Below are 22269 nucleotides of genomic sequence, written 5' to 3'. Positions count from 1 at the left end.
CACGCAGTTCCATTGATGTTGTGAAGGGGTTAAATGACCAATGTAGGCAAATCTTCATTGCAAAAGCGAAATGTTGGCCCTTGTCTACTGAGACATACACTTACCTAAGTAAAGATTTCATATATAAATAGGCATTTTGGAACTAGTAGAACCTAATTTATGTGGTGTGTCTCTGGTGGCACAAGTTGTGCCAAATATATTGAAGATTTGCTATTTCTTCTGTGCATCATTCATTTCTGGCAAACTCCTGAGGTGTAAAAATTACAACTACACCACTTGATAAATAACTTTACGAAAGTACTTTTCAAAATGAGAGCACATAACAGGAATTTCCAAAATACTGATACCTCAGAGACAAGCATCCAAAACCATTCCAGCAAATTCTGCACTCCGTGAAATGGTTCTCCTTCCCTCACTAGTATGTCTCCATACAACATTACTAGGCATCAGCTTCTGCGGAAGTGTCAGACAGTGCAGAGTTGTGGTACAGCTGCCATAATCTGACAATACCTTTTAATAATTACAATGGAACGCTGTGTAAACATAACATCTACTTTAATATTGTATGCAGGAAAGAATTTCTTTTTAACAAGGCAAAGCACATCAACTAAGCATAAAAACACTTCAGTTTAATGATAAGACAATATTGAAATATTTAATAACGATGTGTAAACCGGTGGTCAGTGGGTCTGTTTTGTCCTCCGAAGTTTCCACCTTGAGGTCCCGTGGATGCCGGCACATTCTGAGCATTTTCGCTTTGATGAAAATTGCTGCGGAAGAAGAAAATCAGGCATAAAAATTAAACACTATACCAATGCAGACATATTTTTAACAATATCAAACCTTTTAATACCAAAGTTAGTACCAGCAAAGCAGCAACATATTTACATCTCTTTTTAAAATGTTATTTAAAAATCCTTGAAATAGTATGTTCTTATAGTATAGAAACCTATATTGCACCTCCTACCAGAATCTTTACCTTTCAAGAGCCTAAGTAATGTCACGGATTTAACACAATATTCTTTAAGCTTTCTAGTAGTTTATTTCTTAAAGAGCTCCGACCCCATCATTCCACTGAAACTGCCCTAACCAAAGTCACTAACGAGCTACTAACCGCAAAATCCAAGCGACACTACTCTATCCTCCTCCTTCTGGACCTGTCCTCTGCCTTTGACACAGTAGACCACTCCCTTTTACTACAAATTCTCTTGTCTCTGGGCATCACATATTTGGCGCTATCTTGGATCTCCTCATACTTAACCAACCAAACTTTCAGCGTCTCCCACTCTCACACCACTTCCTCATCTCGACCCCTATCTGTCGGTGTCCTCCAAGGTTCAGTTCTTGGACCCCTGCTGTTCTCCATTTATACCCTTTGACCTGGGACAGCTCAGAGAGTCCCACGGCTTTCAGTATCATCTCTACGCTGATGATACGCAGATCTACCTCTCTGGACCTGACATCACCTCCCTACTAACCAGAATCCCCCAATGTCTGTCTGCTATTTCATCCTCTTTCTCTGCTCGATTCTTAAAATTGAACATGGACAAAACAGAATTCATTGTCTTTTCACTCAACTCCCCCACCTGACATATCCATCAATGTCAATGGCTGCCCACTTTCCCCGGTCCCACGTGCTCGCTGCCTGGGAGTATTCCTAGACTCTGATCTCTCTTTCAAGCCACACATCCAAGCCCTCTTCACCTCCTACCGCCTCCAACTCAAAAATATTTCACAGATCTGAACATTCCTTTCCCAAGAAGCTGCAAAAACCCTAGTACATGCCCTTATTATCTCCCGACTGGATTATTGCAACCTCCTGCTCTGTGGCCTCCCTTCTAACAGTCTCGCACCCCTACAATCTATTCTAAACTATGCTGCCCGGCTAATCCACCTGTCCCCCCGCTACTCCCCAGTCTCTTCTCTCTGCCAATCCCTTCACTGGCTTCCCATTGGCCAACGACTCCAGTTCAAAACACTAACCATGACCTACAAAGCCATCCACAACCTGTCTCCTCCCTACATCTCTGACCTAGTCTCCCGGTACTTACCTGCACGTAACCTTCGATCCTCACAAGATCTCCTTCTCTGCTCCACTCTCATCTCCTCTTCCCACCATCGCATCCAAGATTTCTCCCGTGCCTCCCCCATACTATGGAATGCTCTGCCACAACACATCAGACTCTCGCCTACCTTGACAAGCTTCAAAAGGAACCTGAAGACCCACCTTTTCTGACAAGCCTACAACCTGCACTAGCCCGCAGACTGATGCAGCGCCACACAATCAGCTCTACCCTCACCTACTGTATCCTCACCTATCCCTTGTAGACTGTGAGCCCTCGCAGGTAAGGACCTCTATCCTGCTGTACCAGTCTGTGTCTTGTATTGTTTATGATTATTGTACTTGTCCCAATTATGTATACCACTTTCACATGTAAAGCGCCATGGAATTGATGGCGCTATAATAATAAATAATAATAAATTGCTATTTTTCACAGGTATCAACCATGTTTTCACAAAATGCAGAAATAACAGCAAGACAAATTTGACATACACAGTTTAAAGGGAATCTGTTAGCAGGTTTTTGCTATGTAAGCTAAAGACAGCACACTTCAAAGGTTCAACAGAAAGCAACTGTGTTTCTCTTAAGAGGCTGTGTGCAATTGTTAACGTAAACAAAAAAGTTTATTACCGTGTGATTAACAATGTAAAACTAAAAACCCACATGCATGGAAGTCTGAAATGCCCCCCTGTATTGATTGACACCTTAATCTCAATGCACAATCTCTATTGAGAGCCTGGAGTGAGCTAAGACAGTCATCTCAGCCCTACTGTGTTCCTGAATCTAAATTCTTAAGCCCCCCGTCACATTTAGCGACTTACCAGCGATCCCGAAAACGATGCGACCTGATAAGGATCGCTGGTAAGTCGCTGGGAGGTCGCTGGTGAGATGTCAAACAGTCAGACCTTACCAATGACTCAGTTACGATACAGGTCACAGTAGCGACCTGTATAACGATCTCTGCTGTCATTGGGATCCTGTCACACAGTGTCAAACACAGAGATGCGTCCTGCCCAGCAGGACATCACCTTTGAAGAAAATGGTCCAGGACATTCAGCAACGACCGGCGACCTCACAGCAGGGGCCAGGTCGTTGCTGGATGTCACACACAGCGACATCGCTAGCAAGATCGCTGTTGCGTCACCAAAACCGTGATTCAGCTGCGATGTCGCTAGCGATGTCGCTTAGTGAGACGTGGCCTTTAGATTACTGGCTGAAGCCCTTCTGAAGAAATATGATACACGGTTGGATTCAGAATCTCCTTGCCTACATTATGTTGCTATCAGATGAGGTAGCAAAAACCTGCTGACAGATTCTCTTTAATAGAGTTATTTTCATTGTTATATGGGGCTCCTTTCACATCATATTTTTGTATCTTGTTTAACGCTTTACCAACATCCGCTGTACATGTACAGCACAGACCACCAGCGGGTATATGGAGCGGGATTACAGGGTGATTGCGCCCCACACATGTAAAGTAATGGCTGTGTGTTACAGCCAGGACCTGTCTCTAAGAACTGTTAACCTGTTAAATCCCGCTGTCAAATGTTATGTTATGCTGATGTGGTACAGATATTTAAGAAAGATAAAAAGGTGGATCCAGGCAAACTACCGTCCAGTAAGTCTGACATCAGTGGTGTGCAAAGTTTTTGAGGGCATTTTAAGGGATGACATGCAAAAATATATTGCAGAAAATAAAATAATAACTGACAAACAGCATGGATTCATGAAAGATAAGTCTAACCAACCTGTTGGGGTTCTATGAGGGGGTAAGTGCAAATCTTTATATCGGTAATGCAGCTGATGTGAATTATTTGGACTTTGCAAAGGCATTTGATACTGTACCACATAATAGCCTTATACTAAGGTTTCAGAAGCAAGGACTAGGGGAAACTATATGTAACTGGGCAAGGAATTGGCTAAAAGATAGGAAAACAAAGAGTAGTCATAAATGGTATATTCTCTAAATGGGCTATAGTCAGCAGTGGGGTGGCGCAGGGATCTGTTCTAGGACTGATTCTTTTTAATCTCTTTATTAACGACCTTGTGGATGGGATTGATAGTAAGGCTATGTGCGCACGTTGCGTTTTTCCCGCATTATTGCTGCGTTTTGAACTGCAGTGGTTCAGTGTCAAATTGCATGCGTTCTGCTTCCCCAGCAAAGTCTATGAGAAGTCCGAAAATTCAATGCGCATGCTGCGTTTTTAAATGCAGCGTTTTGGATACCAAAAATCGCTGTGGAAACAAAAGCAACATGTCACTTATTTTGTGCGTTGTAGCTGCGTTCTCCATCCATTGAAATCAATTATGTGGGTCAAAGCGCAACCAAAATGCACTTGGACTGCATTTTTGTTGCGTTCTGCATGCTTTTTTGACAAGCAAAACGCAGGTCTTTTCAATCTCTGTGGATGTCAGTCAATCTCCCTCTGTCTGTCGGTCTCTTTCTCGGTCAGTTGGTCGCTCTGTCTCTCTCTGTGTCAGTCTGTCCCTCTCTCTGTCCGTCGGTCGGTCTCTCCCTCTCTCATACTCACCGATCACCAACGCGGCGCTACACGGCAGTCACAAAGCTCCGGCGGCTTTTCCTCTTTTGAAAATGCCGGCCGCTCATTATTCAATCTCTTATTTCCTGCTTTCCCCACCCACCGCCTATGATTGGTTGCAGTGAGACAGCTGTCACTCAGCGTGAGGGCGTGTGACTGCAATCAATCACAGCCGCCGGTGGGCGGGTCTATATCGTGCAGTAAAATAAATAATTTAAAATAAAACGTGCGGTCCCCCAAAACCAGCCAGGGTAAAGCCACACAGCTGAAGGCTGGTATTCTCAGGATGGGGAGCTCCACGTTATGGGGAGCCCCCCAGCCTAACAATATCAGCCAGCAGCCACCCGGAATTGCCGCATCCATTTGATACGTAAGACACAGGGTGGAACACTAGAACCTATCATGATTAATTTATCCAATGTCACTAGACCCCATAATGCACAATATACAAACCAGAGAAATGAAGGTCCACTAGTGAGGCCAAAATATGGCCAAATAATCACAAAGAGTAAAAACCTCTTATAATAACCACAAAATGTCTTTATTAATGGAAATATACAGCCATAAGAGGAAATAATTTAAATTACATGTTAACAACAGTATAATGGGGATCAGGTAAGAAAACGGAAAAATCCGATACCAGTCACACCAAGCAGTCAGAGAATGGGGTAGTGGAGCAAAATTAATTATCTCACAAGGCCCAAGTAGGTATATAGAGAAAAAGAGTAATAAACCTGACAAAACCCACACAAATGCTGTAAATAGGGGTGCCGACAATAAAGATAATATATGTAAATATAATGGGGTTGCACAAAATATTCACAAGGCATCAAACGGTTAATGCTATGCTTATGCAAAGCAAGCAATAGTCAGAAAGGCACACTCACTCAATTGTCAGCAATCCAAAACACACCATGGGGGGTTAAAACAGGTTCAGCAGGAAAAGTTATATAATAGAAAGACAGGACCTAAGATAACAGGTATAAGTGATGCAATAATGTTAGTGCTCCTCAATCTCCAGCCCAACAAAGGGCAGTATGGAGGAAAAAATAAGGAGCCCAAATCACTTATCCATTACACCTGACTGCTCAGCGTGGCGTGCTCCGACGCGCACGTTTCGTGACCTTCCTCGGGGAGCCGTGCTACAGCTGTGCAGTGCAGGGGGTTTTTTAAAATAGCCGCCATTACCTGTGATTGGCGCACGTGGGGCGGGACCACAATAAGCGGTCCATTTCATCGGGCACTCCCAGGGATGACACGAGTGTGAGTCATGTCGTCACATGACACACCCACGTGACCTGTACGGAGGCCGCCTGAGATGCACATTAGCCGTTGGGACCACCGCGCGTGCGCACAGTATAGCGGCCATCTTCTCTACTGGCAAAGAAGAGGGCAACCCTGAGCAGGTGAGATGAAAGAAATACAGCCTCAGCATAAATAGAAATAGAAGGCTGACAGAGTCCCATATGACATCGGGGTCCAAGGGTACATAATCAGTAGAATATTTTATATATACACACGGATATAAACCAGTGCACAGCATCAGTATATCAGAATTCATAAAAATTCATAGAAAAAGACACCATAAGGTGAGTACACTCAAAAAATGACAAGATGACATGAACAGTAAATAAAACAATACAACAATACAAAATATTCCACAGATTAAAAGGTACATCCATAATGAGACTTCCAGAATCCTTGACGAGCATATTCTCCCATATTAATGTAGGGGTAACTTCACATAGGATATCCGATGTATAGAATAGCCAGAAAAAGCCCGCTTCAAAGGGTGATCACTCAATATTAATATAGATGTAGAGAATTTAACATGTATTACTGAATAAAAACAAGAAAAGAGAAGAAAAAATTAGATTTAAAACCAACACTAACACAAATTAAAATGACACAGAGACAGCAGCATTGCTATCTTATAGTCCAACCAGAAGACAAGGAAATAGTGGAAAAAGGAGTTTCTATATAACGTGTGCACACGTGCAGAAGCACATATGGTCATGTATACCCACATTAAATGCAAGCAAATTATAAGAGAGGGGCAAACGACAATTTCTCATTTAAACCACTTGGCGACATTGTGCCCAAGGTGACAATCCACCTGCATTCCAGGCGTGCCAAGGCTTGTTTAAAATTACCGCCTCTGGAACCCATGTGGAGTTTGTCAATATCTCTGACACGTAAAGAAGTTGCATTGCAATTGTGAAATAATTTAAAGTGTCGGGGGATGGTCCTGAGGGAGTCGAGGTCATCCACATCCACCGCAGCAGCTATATCCCTAACATGTTCGCGTACACGGATGCACAATTGTCTAGATGTTAAACCGACATAGGCTAAGCCACATCCGCATTTAGCCAAATATACCACATAGTCAGTGCTGCAGGAGATGTATTTCCTGATCTCAAACTCCCTCAGACCATCCGTGGACATAAAGGAAGTCGCTCTCTCGATGTTTCTGCAGGAGAGGCAAGAACCGCATGGAAAACAACCCCATCTAGGTCTACCCGTATAAAATGGAAAGGTGCTTTTACAAGTATAGTGGCTGTGAACCAACAAGTCTTTGAGGTTCTTCCCCCTCCTCGCAGTCACCAGTGGGCGTTCCGACAAGGCTCTTCTAAGAGTTGGTTCAGTGGTCAAGATGGGCCAATGCTTAGTTAGGATGCTCCTAATGTCCTCCCACTGGTTATTGAATGTAGAGATAAACCTGATAGCAGGTTTGGTGGTGCTGGTTTTTCTGGTTGCTGAGAGAAGATCAGTTCTGGGTGTGGCCCTGGCCCTAGCATATCCTGATCTGATACCCCTTGCACTGTAGCCTCTATCCTTAAAGCGTTGGGAGAGAACCCCTGCCTGTTTTTCAAAGAGGGTGTCCGAAGAACAAACCCTCTTCATTCTGAGAAATTGACCGATGGGTACGGCCCTAATAATTGATGGTAAATGGGCAGAGGACGCATGTAACAGACTATTCACTGACGTCTCCTTACGGAAGACGTCAGTTTGAACAGATCTGTCACATGAGATGGAAATTTTTATGTCCAAAAAGTCAATTTCTTCAGAATTACTCCTGTAAGTCAACCTGATGTTGCGGTCATTATGATTTAAAAAAGAAAAAAATGATTTCAGTTCAAGGTCGGTTCCCCTCCAGATGATAAACACGTCATCTATATAACGTAACCAGCACTGCAACTGGGTAGCGGCGTGGGCACAGTCGTCGGGAACCTCCCTCTCCCAAAAGGCCGAGAAAGAGGTTCGCGTACGACGGCGCGCACGCCGCGCCCATTGCAGTACCGCGTTTCTGGAGGAATGACCTATCCCTGAACAGAAAAAAATTACGCGTCAGGATGAATTCCAGGAGTTCTAAAATTAAATCTTGCAGGGGAACCTCCCAATTGCTCATGCGCAAGAAGTATTTGACTGCCCGAAGTCCATGCTCATGATGAATACATGAGTAGAGGGTCTCCACATCTGCTGCAACCAAGAATACACCAGGATCCAAACATAGTCCATCTATCCTCCTCAGGACGTCCGAGGTGTCTCTGACATAGGAGGGCAGCGTCTCAACCAATGATGTAAATAATACTCAATAAATCGACAGATGAGATCGCAAAGCCCTCCAATGCCAGAGACAATAGGGACGCCCTGGGGGACAACGTGGATTTTTGTGTATCTTGGGCAGCAGATAGAATGTAGGTGTTATTGGAAATTTTGTATTGAGACCCTCAAAGACTTTTTCAGTGATAATGCCCTGGGCCAGGACCACATCCAGAATACCGATCAACTCCAGCATAAATTTACCAGTGGGATTCTCAGAGGAGGGGTGTATAGGCCTCACGGTCTCTCAATTGTTTGAACGCCTCACGTTCATACATAAGTACAGGCCAGATCACCACGTTCCCTCCCTTGTCAGCAGGTTTTATTACTATCCCATCCATGTTCTTTAATTCTTGGATGGCTTTTCTTTGTTTTACTGACACATTATGACGGTTCCCCCGTTTTTGGAGGTTATGTAGATCTTCTAAGACTAGTTTGTTGAAATCTCAACCTGCGGACATAAGGAAAAGGGAGGGGAACGTGGTAGATCTTGGCTGTACATTAGTAGGAAATTTACCTTTCGAAATTGGTGTGGACTCCTCCTCCAGCTCTTCAAAATCTCAATTGCTTCCAATTCTGCCGGTGTGAAAATCTGGTTATTCAAATCCTTTTTGGCATGTAATTTATGTAGAATCAATTTCCTAGAGAATAGGTGTAAATCTTTCGTTACTATAAATGAATTAAAATCAGAGTCAGGTGAGAATGTAAGTCCCAATTTCAGGACCTCTAATGGGTCTCTGTTAATGACACATCAGAGAGATTTATTACCTCTAGTTCGTCTTGCTTTTCTTCTCCATAGATTGTGGAGGTGTCATTTTACGTTTATAATTGGAGCCTTTCTCACCACGATTCTCACCTCTAGACATAGTATTAAATCTCCCAGAGAATTTATTAGTTTTATGCCACCAGGGATAGGTTTCATCCACCGAGGATACAGAAGAAAAGGAGCAAGAGCGGGAGTGCACACCAGATTTCTTAAATTTACGATGTTGTTTCCATCTTATACGTGGCCGTTCTTATAATCCAGAGTATCTCTCTGGTATTTCTTCGTCTTTACACCTATTATTTCTTTTTCCCACTTGGAGAACTCCTTCTCCAAGTCGGCATTGAGAGATGTTAGCCTATCTGCTGAAGTAAATCCATTAATTTCTCCTGAATTGAATCCAATTCAGTCTCCACATCCACCAGTGTTTTGGTATTCTGCTCAATCAAAAGATTCATGTAAAATTTTGAGCAGTCATTAGACGCATCTTCCCATTTTTTCTTAAAAGTTGTGTCCTCTATTTCATATGAAGGACATAATTGAATGCGAAGGCCCTTGGATCAAACCCCTTTCTAAATAACGCTGCATAATAGTTTTATTCCACCAGAGCTTCGTCTTCTGGTTTAACAATGGTTTTAATCTACTGATAAGCTGTTCAGCTGCCTCAGTGTCAGGTTTAAAAACAGGTTCGGCATTTTCCCTTAAAAACCTGATCCATATTTACAAGCCACGACTGTTCGCGGGCTCTGAGGTCCATTGGTCCCTTGGAAACTGCTGTGAAAAACACAGGAAGCAAGACAAATAAGACACAGGGTGGAACACTAGAACCTATCATGATTAATTTATCCAATGTCACTAGACCCCATAATGCACAATATACAAACCAGAGAAATGGGGGTCCACTAGTGAGGACAAAATATGGCCAAATAATCACAAAGAGTAAAAACCTCTTATAATAACCACAAAATGTCTTTATTAATGGAAATATACAGCCATAAGAGGAAATATGACGGCCTCCGTACAGGTCACGTGGGTGTGTCATATGACGACATGACTCACACCCGCGTCATCCCTGGGGAGTGCCCGATGACGTGGACCGCTTATTGTGGTCCCGCCCCACGTGCGCCAATCACAGGTAATGGCGGCTATTTTAAAACCCCCCTGCAATGACACAGCTGTAGCGCGACTCCCCGAGGAAGGTCACGAAACGTGCGCGTCGGAGCACGCCACGCTGAGCAGTCAGGTGTAATGGGTAAGTGATTTGGGCTCCCTTATTTTTTCCCTCCATACTGCCCTTTGTTGGGCTGGAGATTGAGGAGCACTAACATTATTGCATCACTTATACCTTTTATCTTAGGTCCTGTCTTTCTATTATATAACTTTTCCTGCTGAACCTGTTTTAACCCCCCATGGTGTGTTTGGATTGCTGACAATTGAGTGGGTGTGCCCTTTCTGACTATTGCTTGCTTTGCATAAGCATAGCATTAACCGTTTGATGCCTTGTGACTATTTTGTGCAACCCCATTATATTTACATATATTCTCTTTATTGTCGGCACCCCTATTTACAGCATTTGTGTGGGTTTTGTCAGGTTTATTACTCTTTTTCTCTATATACCTACTTGGGCCTTGTGAGATAATTAATTTTGCTCCACTACCCTATTCTCTGACTGCTTAGTGTGACTGGTATCGGATTTTTCCGTTTTCTTACCTGATCCCCATTATTCTGTTAACATGTAATTTAAATTATTTCCTCTTATGGCTGTATATTTCCATTAATAAAGACATTTTGTGGTTATTATAAGAGGTTTTTACTCTTTGTGATTATTTGGCCATATTTTGGCCTCACTAGTGGACCCCCATTTCTCTGGTTTGTATATTGTGCATTATGGGGTCTAGTGACATTGGATAAATTAATCATGATAGGTTCTAGTGTTCCACCCTGTATCTTATTTGTCTTGCTTCCTGTGTTTTTCACAGCAGTTTCCAAGGAACCAATGGACCTCAGAGCCCGCGAACAGTCGTGGCTTGTAAAAATGGATCAGGTTTTTAAGGAAAATGCCGAACCTGTTTTTAAACCTGACACTGAGGCAGCTGAACAGCTTATCAGTAGATTAAAACCATTGTTAAACCAGAAGATGAAGCTCTGGTGGAATAAAACTTTTATGCAGCGTTATTTAGAAAAGGGTTTGATCCCAAGGGGCCTTCGCATTCAATTATGTCCTTCAGATGAAATAGAGGACACAACTTTTAAGAAAAAATGGGAAGATGCGTCTAATGACTGCTCAAAAATTTACATGAATCTTTTGATTGAGCAGAATACCAAAACACTGGTGGATGTGGAGACTGAATTGGATTCAATTCAGGAGAAATTAATGGAATTACTTCCTGCAGATAGGCTAACATCTCTCAATGCCGACTTGGAGAAGGAGTTCTCCAAGTGGGAAAAAGAAATAATAGGTGTAAAGACGAAGAAATACCAGAGAGATACTCTGGATTATAAGAACGGCCACGTATATAGATAGAAACATCATCGTAAATTTAAGAAATCTGGTGTGCACTCCCGCTCTGGGTCCTTTTCTTCTGTATCCTCGGTGGATGAAACCTATCCTGGTGGCAATAAAACTAATAAATTCTCTGGGAGATTTAATACTATGTCTAGAGGTGAGAATCGTGGTGAGAAAGGCTCCAATTATAAACGTAAAATGACACCTCCACAATCTATGGAGAAGAAAAGCAAGAACGAACTAGAGGTAATAAATCTCTCTGATGTGTCATTAACAGAGACCCAATTAGAGGTCCTGAAATTGGGACTTACATTCTCACCTGACTCTGATTTTAATTCATTTATAGTAACGAAAGATTTACACCTATTCTTCAGGAAATTGATTCTACATAAATTACATGCCAAAAAGGATTTGAATAACCAGATTTTCACACCGGCAGAATTGGAAGCAATTGAGATTTTGAAGGAGCTGGAGGAGGAGTCCACACCAATTTCGAAAGGTAAATTTCCTACTAATGTACAGCCAAGATCTACCACGTTCCCTCCCTTTTCCTTATGTCCGCAGGTTGAGATTTTCAACAAACTAGTCTTAGAAGATCTACATAACCTCCAAAAACGGGGGGAACCGTCATAATGTGTCAGTAAAACAAAGAAAAGCCATCCAAGAATTAAAGAACATGGATGGGATAGTAATAAAACCTGCTGACAAGGGAGGGAACGTGGTGATCTGGCCTGTACTTACAGTTAGGTCCAGAAATATTTGGACAGTGACACAATTTTCGCGAGTTGGGCTCTGCATGCCACCACATTTAATTTGAAATGAAACCTCTACAACAGAATTCAAGTGCAGATTGTAACGTTTAATTTGAAGGTTTGAACAAAAATATCTGATAGAAATTGTAGGAATTGTACACATTTCTTTACAAACACTCCACATTTTAGGAGGTCAAAAGTAATTGGACAAATAAACCAAACCCAAACAAAATATTTTTATTTTCAATATTTTGTTGCGAATCCTTTGGAGGCAATCACTGCCTTAAGTCTGGAACCCATGGACATCACCAAACGCTGGGTTTCCTCCTTCTTAATGCTTTGCCAGGCCTTTACAGCCGCAGCCTTCAGGTCTTGCTTGTTTGTGGGTCTTTCCGTCTTAAGTCTGGATTTGAGCAAGTGAAATGCCTGCTCAATTGGGTTAAGATCTGGTGATTGACTTGGCCATTGCAGAATGTTCCACTTTTTTGCACTCATGAACTCCTGGGTAGCTTTGGCTGTATGCTTGGGGTCATAGTCCATCTGTACTATGAAGCGCCGTCCGATCAACTTTGCGGCATTTGGCTGAATCTGGGCTGAAAGTATATCCCGGTACACTTCAGAATTCATCCGGCTACTCTTGTCTGCTGTTATGTCATCAATAAACACAAGTGACCCAGTGCCATTGAAAGCCATGCATGCCCATGCCATCATGTTGCCTCCACCATGTTTTACAGAGGATGTGGTGTGCCTTGGATCATGTGCCGTTCCCTTTCTTCTCCAAACTTTTTTCTTCCCATCATTCTGGTACAGGTTGATCTTTGTCTCATCTGTCCATAGAATACTTTTCCAGAACTGAGCTGGCTTCATGAGGTGTTTTTCAGCAAATTTAACTCTGGCCTGTCTATTTTTGGAATTGATGAATGGTTTGCATCTAGATGTGAACCCTTTGTATTTACTTTCATGGAGTCTTCTCTTTACTTTTGACTTAGAGACAGATACACCTACTTCACTGAGAGTGTTCTGGACTTCAGTTGATGTTGTGAACGGGTTCTTCTTCACCAAAGAAAGTATGCGGCGATCATCCACCACTGTTGTCATCTGTGGACGCCCAGGCCTTTTTGAGTTCCCAAGCTCACCAGTCAATTCCTTTTTTCTCAGAATGTACCCGACTGTTGATTTTGCTACTCCAAGCATGTCTGCTATCTCTCTGATGAATTTTTTCAGCCTCAGGATGTTCTGCTTCACCTCAATTGAGAGTTCCTTAGACCGCATGTTGTCTGGTCACAGCAACAGCTTCCAAATGCAAAACCACACACCTGTAATCAACCCCAGACCTTTTAACTACTTCATTGATTACAGGTTAATGAGGGAGACGCCTTCAGAGTTAATTGCAGCCCTTAGAGTCCCTTGTCCAATTACTTTTGGTCCCTTTAAAAAGAGGAGGCTATGCATTACAGAGCTATGATTCCTAAACCCTTTCTCCGATTTGGATGTGAAAACTCTCATATTGCAGCTGGGAGTGTGCACTTTCAGCCCATATTATATATATAATTGTATTTCTGAACATGTTTTTGTAAACAGCTAAAATACCAAAACTTGTGTCACTGTCCAAATATTTCTGGCCCTGACTGTATGTATGAACGTGAGGCGTTCAAACAATTGAGAGACCGTGAGGCCTATACACCCTCTCTGAGAATCCCACTGGTAAATTTATGCTGGAGTTGATCGGTATTCTGGATGTGGTCCTGGCCCAGGGCATTATCACTAAAATAGTCTTTGAGGGTCTCAATACAAAATTTCCAACACCTATATTCTATCTGCTGCCCAAGATACACAAAAATCCACGTTGTCCCCCAGGGCGTCCTATTGTCTCTGGCACTGGAGGGCTTTGCGATCCCATCTGTCGATTTATTGAGTATTATTTACATCCATTGGTTGAGACGCTGCCCTCCTATGTCAGAGACACCTCGGACGTCCTGAGGAGGATTGATGGACTATGTTTGGATCCTGGTGTATTCTTGGTTGCAGCAGATGTGGAGACCCTCTACTCATGTATTCATCATGAGCATGGACTTCGGGCAGTCAAATACTTCTTGCGCATGAGCAATTGGGAGGTTCCCCTGCAAGATTTAATTTTAGAACTCCTGGAATTCATCCTGACGCGTAATTTTTTTCTGTTCAAGGATAGGTTCTACCTCCAGAAACGCGGTACTGCAATGGGCGCGGCGTGCGCGCCGTCGTGCGCGAACCTCTTTCTCGGCCTTTGGGAGAGGGAGGTTCCCGACGACGGTGCCCACGCCGCTACCCAGTTGCAGTGCTGGTTACGTTATATAGATGACGTGTTTATCATCTGGAGGGGAACCGACCTTGAACTGAAATCATTTTTTTCTTTTTTAAATCATAATGACCGCAACATCAGGTTGACTTACAGGAGTAATTCTGAAGAAATTGACTTTTTGGACATAAAAATTTCCATCTCATGTGACAGATCTGTTCAAACTGACGTCTTCCGTAAGGAGACGTCAGTAAATAGTCTGTTACATGCGTCCTCGGCCCATTTACCATCAATTATTAGGGCCGTACCCATCGGTCAATTTCTCAGAATGAAGAGGGTTTGTTCTTCGGACACCCTCTTTGAAAAACAGGCAGGGGATCTCTCCCAACGCTTTAAGGATAGAGGCTACAGTGCAAGGGGTATCAGATCAGGATATGCTAGGGTCAGGGCCACACCCAGAACTGATCTTCTCTCAGCAACCAGAAAAACCAGCACCACCAAACCTGCTATCAGGTTTATCTCTACATTCAATAACCAGTGGGAGGACATTAGGAGCATCCTAACTAAGCATTGGCCCATCTTGACCACTGAACCAACTCTTAGAAGAGCCTTGTCGGAACGCCCACTGGTGACTGCGAGGAGGGGGAAGAACCTCAAAGACTTGTTGGTTCACAGCCACTATACTTGTAAAAGCACCCTTCCATTTTATACGGGTAGACCTAGATGGAGTTGTTTTCCATGCGGTTCTTGCCTCTCCTGCAGAAACATTGAGAGAGCGACTTCCTTTATGTCCACGGATGGTCTGAGGGAGTTTGAGATCAGGAAATACATCTCCTGCAGCACTATGTGGTATATTTGGCTAAATGCGGATGTGGCTTAGCCTATGTCGGTTTAACATCTAGACAATTGTGCATCCGTGTACGCGAACATGTCAGGGATATAGCTGCTGCAGTGAATGTGGATGACCTCGACTCCCTCAGGACCATCCCCCGACACTTTCAATTATTTCACAATTGCAATGCAACTTCTTTACGTGTCAGAGGTATTGACAAACTCCACATGGGTTCCAGAGGCGGTAATTTTAAACAAGCCTTGGCACGCCTGGAATGCAGGTGGATTGTCACCTTGGGCACAATGTCGACAAGTGGTTTAAATGAGAAATTGTCGTTTGCCCCTTTCTTATAATTTGCTTGCATTTAATGTGGGTATACATGACCATATGTGCTTCTGCACGTGTGCACACGTTATATAGAAACTCCTTTTTCCACTATTTCCTTGTCTTCTGGTTGGACTATAAGATAGCAATGCTGCTGTCTCTGTGTCATTTTAATTTGTGTTAGTGTTGGTTTTAAATCTAATTTTTTCTTCTCTTTTCTTGTTTTTATTCAGTAATACATGTTAAATTCTCTACATCTATATTAATATTGAGTGATCACCCTTTGAAGCGGGCTTTTTCTGGCTATTCTATACATCGGATATCCTATGTGATGTTACCCCTACATTAATATGGGAAAATATGCTCGTCTTGGATTCTGGAAGTCTCATTATGGATGTACCTTTTAATCTGTGGAATATTTTGTATTGTTGTATTGTTTTATTTACTGTTCATGTCATCTTGTCATTTTTTGAGTGTACTCACCTTATGGTGTCTTTTTCTATGAATTTTTATGAATTCTTATATACTGATGCTGTGCACTGGTTTATATCCATGTGTGTATATAAAATATTCTACTGATTATGTACCCTTGGACCCCGATGTCATATGGGACTCTGTCAGCCTTCTATTTCTATTTATGCTGAGGCTGTATTTCTTTCATCTCACCTGCTCAGGGTTGCCCTCTTCTTTGCCAGTAGAGAAGATGGCCGCTATACTGTGCGCACGCGCGGTGGTCCCACAGCTAATGTGCATCTCGGACGGTCTCCGTACAGGTCACGTGGGTGTGTCATGTGACGACATGACTCACACTCGTGTCATCCCTGGGAGTGCCCGATGACGTGGACCGCTTATTGTGGTCCCGCCCCACGTGCGCCAATCACAGGTAATGGCAGCTATTTTAAAAACCCTCCTGCACTGCACAGCTGTAGCGCGGCTCCCTGAGGAAGGTCACGAAACGTGCGCGTCGGAGCACGCCACGCTGAGCAGTCAGGTATAATGGGTAAGTGATTTGGGTTCCTTATTTTTTCCTCCATACTGCCCTTTGTTGGGCTGGAGATTGAGGAGCACTAACATTATTGCATCACTTATACCTGTTATCTTAGGTCCTGTCTTTCTATTATATAACTTTTCCTGCTGAACCTGTTTTAACCCCCCATGGTGTGTTTCGGATTGCTGACAATTGAGTGGGTGTGCCTTTCTGACTATTGCTTGCTTTGTATAAGCATAGCATTAACCGTTTGATGCCTTGTGACTATTTTGTGCAACCCCATTATATTTACATATATTATCTTTATTGTCGGCACCCCTATTTACAGCATTTGTGTGGGTTGTCAGGTTTATTACTCTTTTTCTCTATATACCTACTTGGGCCTTGTGAGATAATTAATTTTGCTCCACTACCCCATTCTCTGACTGCTTGGTATGACTGGTATCGGATTTTTCCGTTTTCTTACCTGATCCCCATTATACTGTTGTTAACATGTAATTTAAATTATTTCCTCTTATGGCTGTATATTTCCATAAATAAAGACATTTTGTGGTTATTATAAGAGGTTTTTACTCTTTGTGATTATTTGGCCATATTTTGGCCTCACTAGTGGACCCCCATTTCTCTGATCCATTTGATACGACAGTCCCGGGACTCTACCCGGCTAATCCCTAATTGCCCTGGTGCCAATAGCTGCCATTAAGTCCTAGGTTAATCATGGCAGGCATCTCCCCGAGATACCTTCCATGATTAACCTGTAAGTTAAAGAAAATAAACACATACAACTGAAAAAATCCTTTGGGCCGCTTTCACACTTGCGTTGAAGGGCATCCGTCACAATGCGTTGTGTGACGCATGTGACGTATGCGTTGTAAATAGTGTGATATAAAGGCAACGGATTCCTGTGAAATAACGCGTTGCGTTAAGCCGAGAGAGAGCCCCCATCATCACTGCATTCACCCCGGCCCTACCGCATTTATCATCACTGGACACACCCCGGCCCTACCGCACTCATCATCATCACTGCACACACCCCGGCATTACCACACACACCCCGACACTACCGCGCTCATCATCATCACTGCACACACCCCAGCACTACCGCTCCCATCATCACCGCACACACCGCCGGCACTACCGCCCCCATCATCACTGCAGACACCCCGACACTACCGCTCCAATCATCACCGCACACACGCAGATACTACCGCACTCATCATCACCGCACACACCCCGGCACTACCGCACCAATCATCCCCGCACATACATCGGCACTACCGCACTCCTCATCACTGCACACACCCAGGCACTACCACCCCCATCATCACCGCACACACGCAGGCACTACCGCACTCATCATCACCGCACACACACCAGCACTACTGTTCCTATCATCACCGCACACACTACCTCAGCGACATCCCCGCTGACAGCGCGACTCACTTCAGTTGCTGCGTGGAGCTCACAGTGAGCGGCGGTGTTTTACGGCCGCTCCTGTCAGCTTCATGTAGCAGAGCTGGATGCGTCGCGGGACCTCGTGTGGATTACGCCGGACCTGGAGGGGTATTTGGGGATTAATAAATTGGTAAAAGAGGTTTTTTTTTTAATCTTTTATTCCAAATAAAGTATTTTTTCGGGTGTGTGTGTTTATTTACTTTCACTTACAGGTTAATCATTGTAGGTGTCTCATAGACGCCTGCCATGATTAACCTAGGACTTAGTGGCAGCTATGGGCTGCTGCGATTAATTCCTTATTACCTCAATTGCCATCGCACCAGGGTAATTCGGGATGAGCCGGGTAGAGTCCCGGGACTGTTGCATCTAATTGATGCGGCAATTCCGGGCGGCTGCTGGCTGATATTGTTAGGCTGGTGGGCTCCCCATAACGTGAGGCTCCCTATCCTGAGAATACCAGCATTCAGCCGTGTGACTTTACCTTGGCTGGTATCAAAATTAGAGGGGACCGCACGCCGTTATTTTTTTAATTATTTATTTATTGTACTGCACGATATAGACCCGCCCACCGGCGGCTGTGATTGGTTGCAGTGAGACAGCTGTCACTCAGCGTGGGGGCGGGTCTGACTTCAACCAATCATAGGCACTTGTGGGCGGGGGAAGCAGTGATTACTAGATGGAATAATGAGCAGCCGGCATTTTCAAATGAGGAAAAGCCGCTGGAGCTTTGTGACAACTGTGCAGCGTTGCGCCCATGATCGGTGAGTAAGAGAGAGGGGGTGAGAGGGGGGAGAGAGACCAGGAGTGATTTTATACTATTTAGATCGTTCTGCTGGACATGCTGAGCATGCTCAGTAGAACGTGACGGAATCAGTCAGCGGATTCCGCCGCTTAGCGCATGGCGGCGGAATACACCAGCATAGACAATCATTAGTCACAGGCCAGACCGCTCTCTGTCAGCTCTACGCAGCAACTGAAGTGAGCTGCAGGATCAGCGATGACGTCAGTCAGGTTACCCGCGGCCACCGCTGGATCCTCCAACTGTGACAGCAAGTCGCCCGAGTGACTGAAGTGAGCTGCGCGATCAGCGATGAAACAAAGGTGAGTTGCGGTCTCGGGTGGAGGACTCCAGCTGGCCGCGGGTAACCTGAGTGACGGCAGCGCTGATCGCGCTGCTCACTTCAGGGGATTAGCGGTCACCGGTGAGTCCTTCACGGGTGACCCGCTAATCAGGACGCGACAGACTGAGCCGCGGTATGACAATGAAGTCGGGTGAAGTTCATCAGAGTTCATGCTCATCGCGCGACTCTGTCTGCTGTCAGCGGGCATGTAGCAGAGCTCAATTGCCGGGGCACCGCACTGCAAAAAATGCATCCAAAATGCATGCAAAATGCATCCAAAATGCATGCGTTTTGGATGCATTCTTTTTGAGAAAAGCAGTGTTTACAGTTCTAAGGGTGCGTTCTTTTCCGCTCTGCTCAGAATACAACGTGCGCACATACCCTAAAGTGTCAGTCTTTGCTGATGACGCCAAACTATGTAGGATATTAAAAACTGACCTTGATAGTACAATATTACAAAACGATCTGGATAAGATGTCAGAATGGGCAGATACTTGGCAAATGAGATTTAATGTTGATAAATGTTAAGTAATGCACCTAAGACTGAGTAATCCTATAGCTGCGTATACATTAAATGGAAGTAAACTCGGGACTACAGAACAGGAGAAGGACTTGGGTATTCTCATTACAAATATGATGAACAGTAGTACTCAATGTCAAACAGCAGCTGCTAAAGCAAACAAGATTTTAGGGTGTATAAAAAGATTAGATCCCGTGATCCCAACACATTGTTACCCCTCTATAAATCCCTTGTAAGGCCATATGGGATCCAGTTTTGGGCTCCACATTTTAAAAAGGACGTTCAGAAGTTAGAGTCAGTTCAAAGGTGGCTAACTAGACTACTACAAGGAAGGGAAGGTCTCCCAAATGATGAGAGCTTGAAAAAGTTAGATAATGTTTAGCTTACAAAAAAGAGGTATCAGAGGAGATCTCATTTATATGTATAAATACATGTGTGGTCAATATAAAGGACTGGCACATGACTTTTTCCTTCCAAAGACAATACTAAGGACCAGGGAGCATACACTGCTAGTGGAAGAAAAGCGATTCCGGCAGCTATATAGGAAAGGGTTCTTTATAATTAGAGCAGTCAGACTGTGCCATGCTCTACCACAGGAGATAGTAATGGCAGATACTATAACAGCTTTTAAAAAAGGTCTGGATGATTTCCTCAGTACACACAACATTGTTGGTTGTAAGTGACTTAGTGACAAAATGTAGAATTGGTGGAGAAAGGGTGAACTAGATGGACCTAGGTCTTTTTGCAACCTATGTAACTATGTGGGCGCGTCCTTCTTTGCATTAATCAGTAGTTATTACAGCCAGAGTTCTGTTGATGACCTCCATGCTTGTCACTACAGGGCTTCCTTGAAACCCATACTGTGGCCAAGCTTCAAAGAAAACCATGATTTCTAATATATACTGTAATACTGTGGAATTGAGCTACATAGCACAAGCGACAAATGATTGCAGGTTCAAGTTCCCTAAAAGGACTAATAAATAGAGATAAGCAAACCAGCAGATGCTCGGTTTCGGCAGGTAAAAAAATTGTCTGATTCGAGACCAGACTTTAATCCGGACCCTGAACCCTATATATGTCTATGGGGACCTGAACATGTAAAATGGTGTTAGTAAGGGCTAGGGGATGGAAAAACCCAATATGGTGATTATAGCAGGACATTCACACTTACAGGCTATCACACTGCTTCCGGATCCACTCATTAAATCTCATATAAATTATATGCTTTCCTTGCCGACCCTGTTACAGCGTCTGTGATTGGTTGCAGTCAGACTACTGGCGTCTGTGAATGGCTGCCCTAACAGTAACTGGGTCCCTGTAGTGTAGTGTAAAAATAAATAAGTGGACAAAAAATGGTGTAGGATCCCCCGTATTTTGATACCCGTAGCAGATAAAGCAGACAGCTGGTACTGTGTGCATTATCTTGGCTGTATATCATGTGTAGGTCGTATTTTGATACATAACCAAGATAAAGCACACAGCTAGGGGCAGCAACCTCCAGCTATCTACTTTATCTGCGCTAGGTATCAAAATACGGCGAACCCCACACGATATTTTCTATTTATTTATTTTTATACTGCACTCCGGGGACCCAGACAACTAGTCTAAGGGTAGCCAATAACAGATGCCGTCACAAAGGGTGGGCGGGTGGAAGCAGTGAATATGCATGAGATTTAATGATCAGACATGGAAGCAGTCTGACATCCGCGTGGAAGCGATAAGTATAACTGCCCCGCTTTAATTGCCATTTTGCTTTTTTTTTTATTTGAGCAGCCAAATCCTAACAGTAACACGGACGTCCCTGAGAAGTCCAAGTACAGACACTAGGTGTCCGGTACGGATTCACCCATCACTGCTAGTAAACACTGTGAAAAATAGAAAGTAATAAAAAAAAAAAATCAAATTCCCCCTCTTTTTGTCACATTCAGAAGAGTCAGATTTTCACATAGCAACTTGCACTGAGTGTTTGTTTCTGGAAAACACCCAAATTTTCTCTCCAGGGCAGGAGACAAACTCTAGCGCAGCGCCACCTACTGGAAGTAGCGATCCTAAAAGTTAAATGTGGATTTTTAACAATCCTTTCAATATAACTTAGGATATATATGCCAGATCAGAATCCCAATTTGGATACACGGTGTTTCGGGGTGCTTGCCCCTCGTCAGTGCAAAGTATGGGGTGTCTGATCTGGCTATGAGAAGCTTTGTGGGACCACGGGGGAACACTATTCTCCTTATGGAGACTTTGCAAGCCAGTCTGACTGGATGCTAGTAAGGGGACTTATAGCTTCCATGCCCCTCTGCAAAATATTCAAATTTTCTCTCCAGGACAGGAGAGAAACTCTAGCGCAGCCCCACCTATTGGAAGTAGCGATCCTAAAAGTTAAGAAAACACCCATGGAGTCAAAATTGTCACTACACCAGTTTAAAATTACCAAAAGGGTGTACTTTCTATAATATGTCACTGAAGGGGAGATTCTGCTCTTCTACCACTTAAGTGCTCTATATATGAAGTCTGTAAACTCTTCTAGG

The 22269-nt window shown here is 43.6% G+C and overlaps 1 protein-coding gene across 1 annotated transcript in view; it reads right to left on the bottom strand.

Annotated features, from left to right (window-relative positions):
* Positions 1–538: 538 nt before the first annotated feature.
* Positions 539–22269, bottom strand: part of LOC142303971 (scaffold attachment factor B2-like) — an 812977-nt gene continuing 791246 nt past the window's right edge. Inside the window, exon 19 of the mRNA XM_075345939.1 lies at positions 539–770. Within this exon, the coding sequence (XP_075202054.1) occupies positions 656–770 (115 nt within the window). The 3' untranslated portion in view covers positions 539–655. The remainder of the gene's footprint in view (positions 771–22269) is intronic.

Source organism: Anomaloglossus baeobatrachus, chromosome 1 (assembly GCF_048569485.1).
Source record: "Anomaloglossus baeobatrachus isolate aAnoBae1 chromosome 1, aAnoBae1.hap1, whole genome shotgun sequence".
NCBI classification, from domain to species: domain Eukaryota; kingdom Metazoa; phylum Chordata; class Amphibia; order Anura; family Aromobatidae; genus Anomaloglossus; species Anomaloglossus baeobatrachus.
Note: the sequence above shows the minus strand (reverse complement) of the source record. Positions and strands in the feature narration are given on the sequence as shown.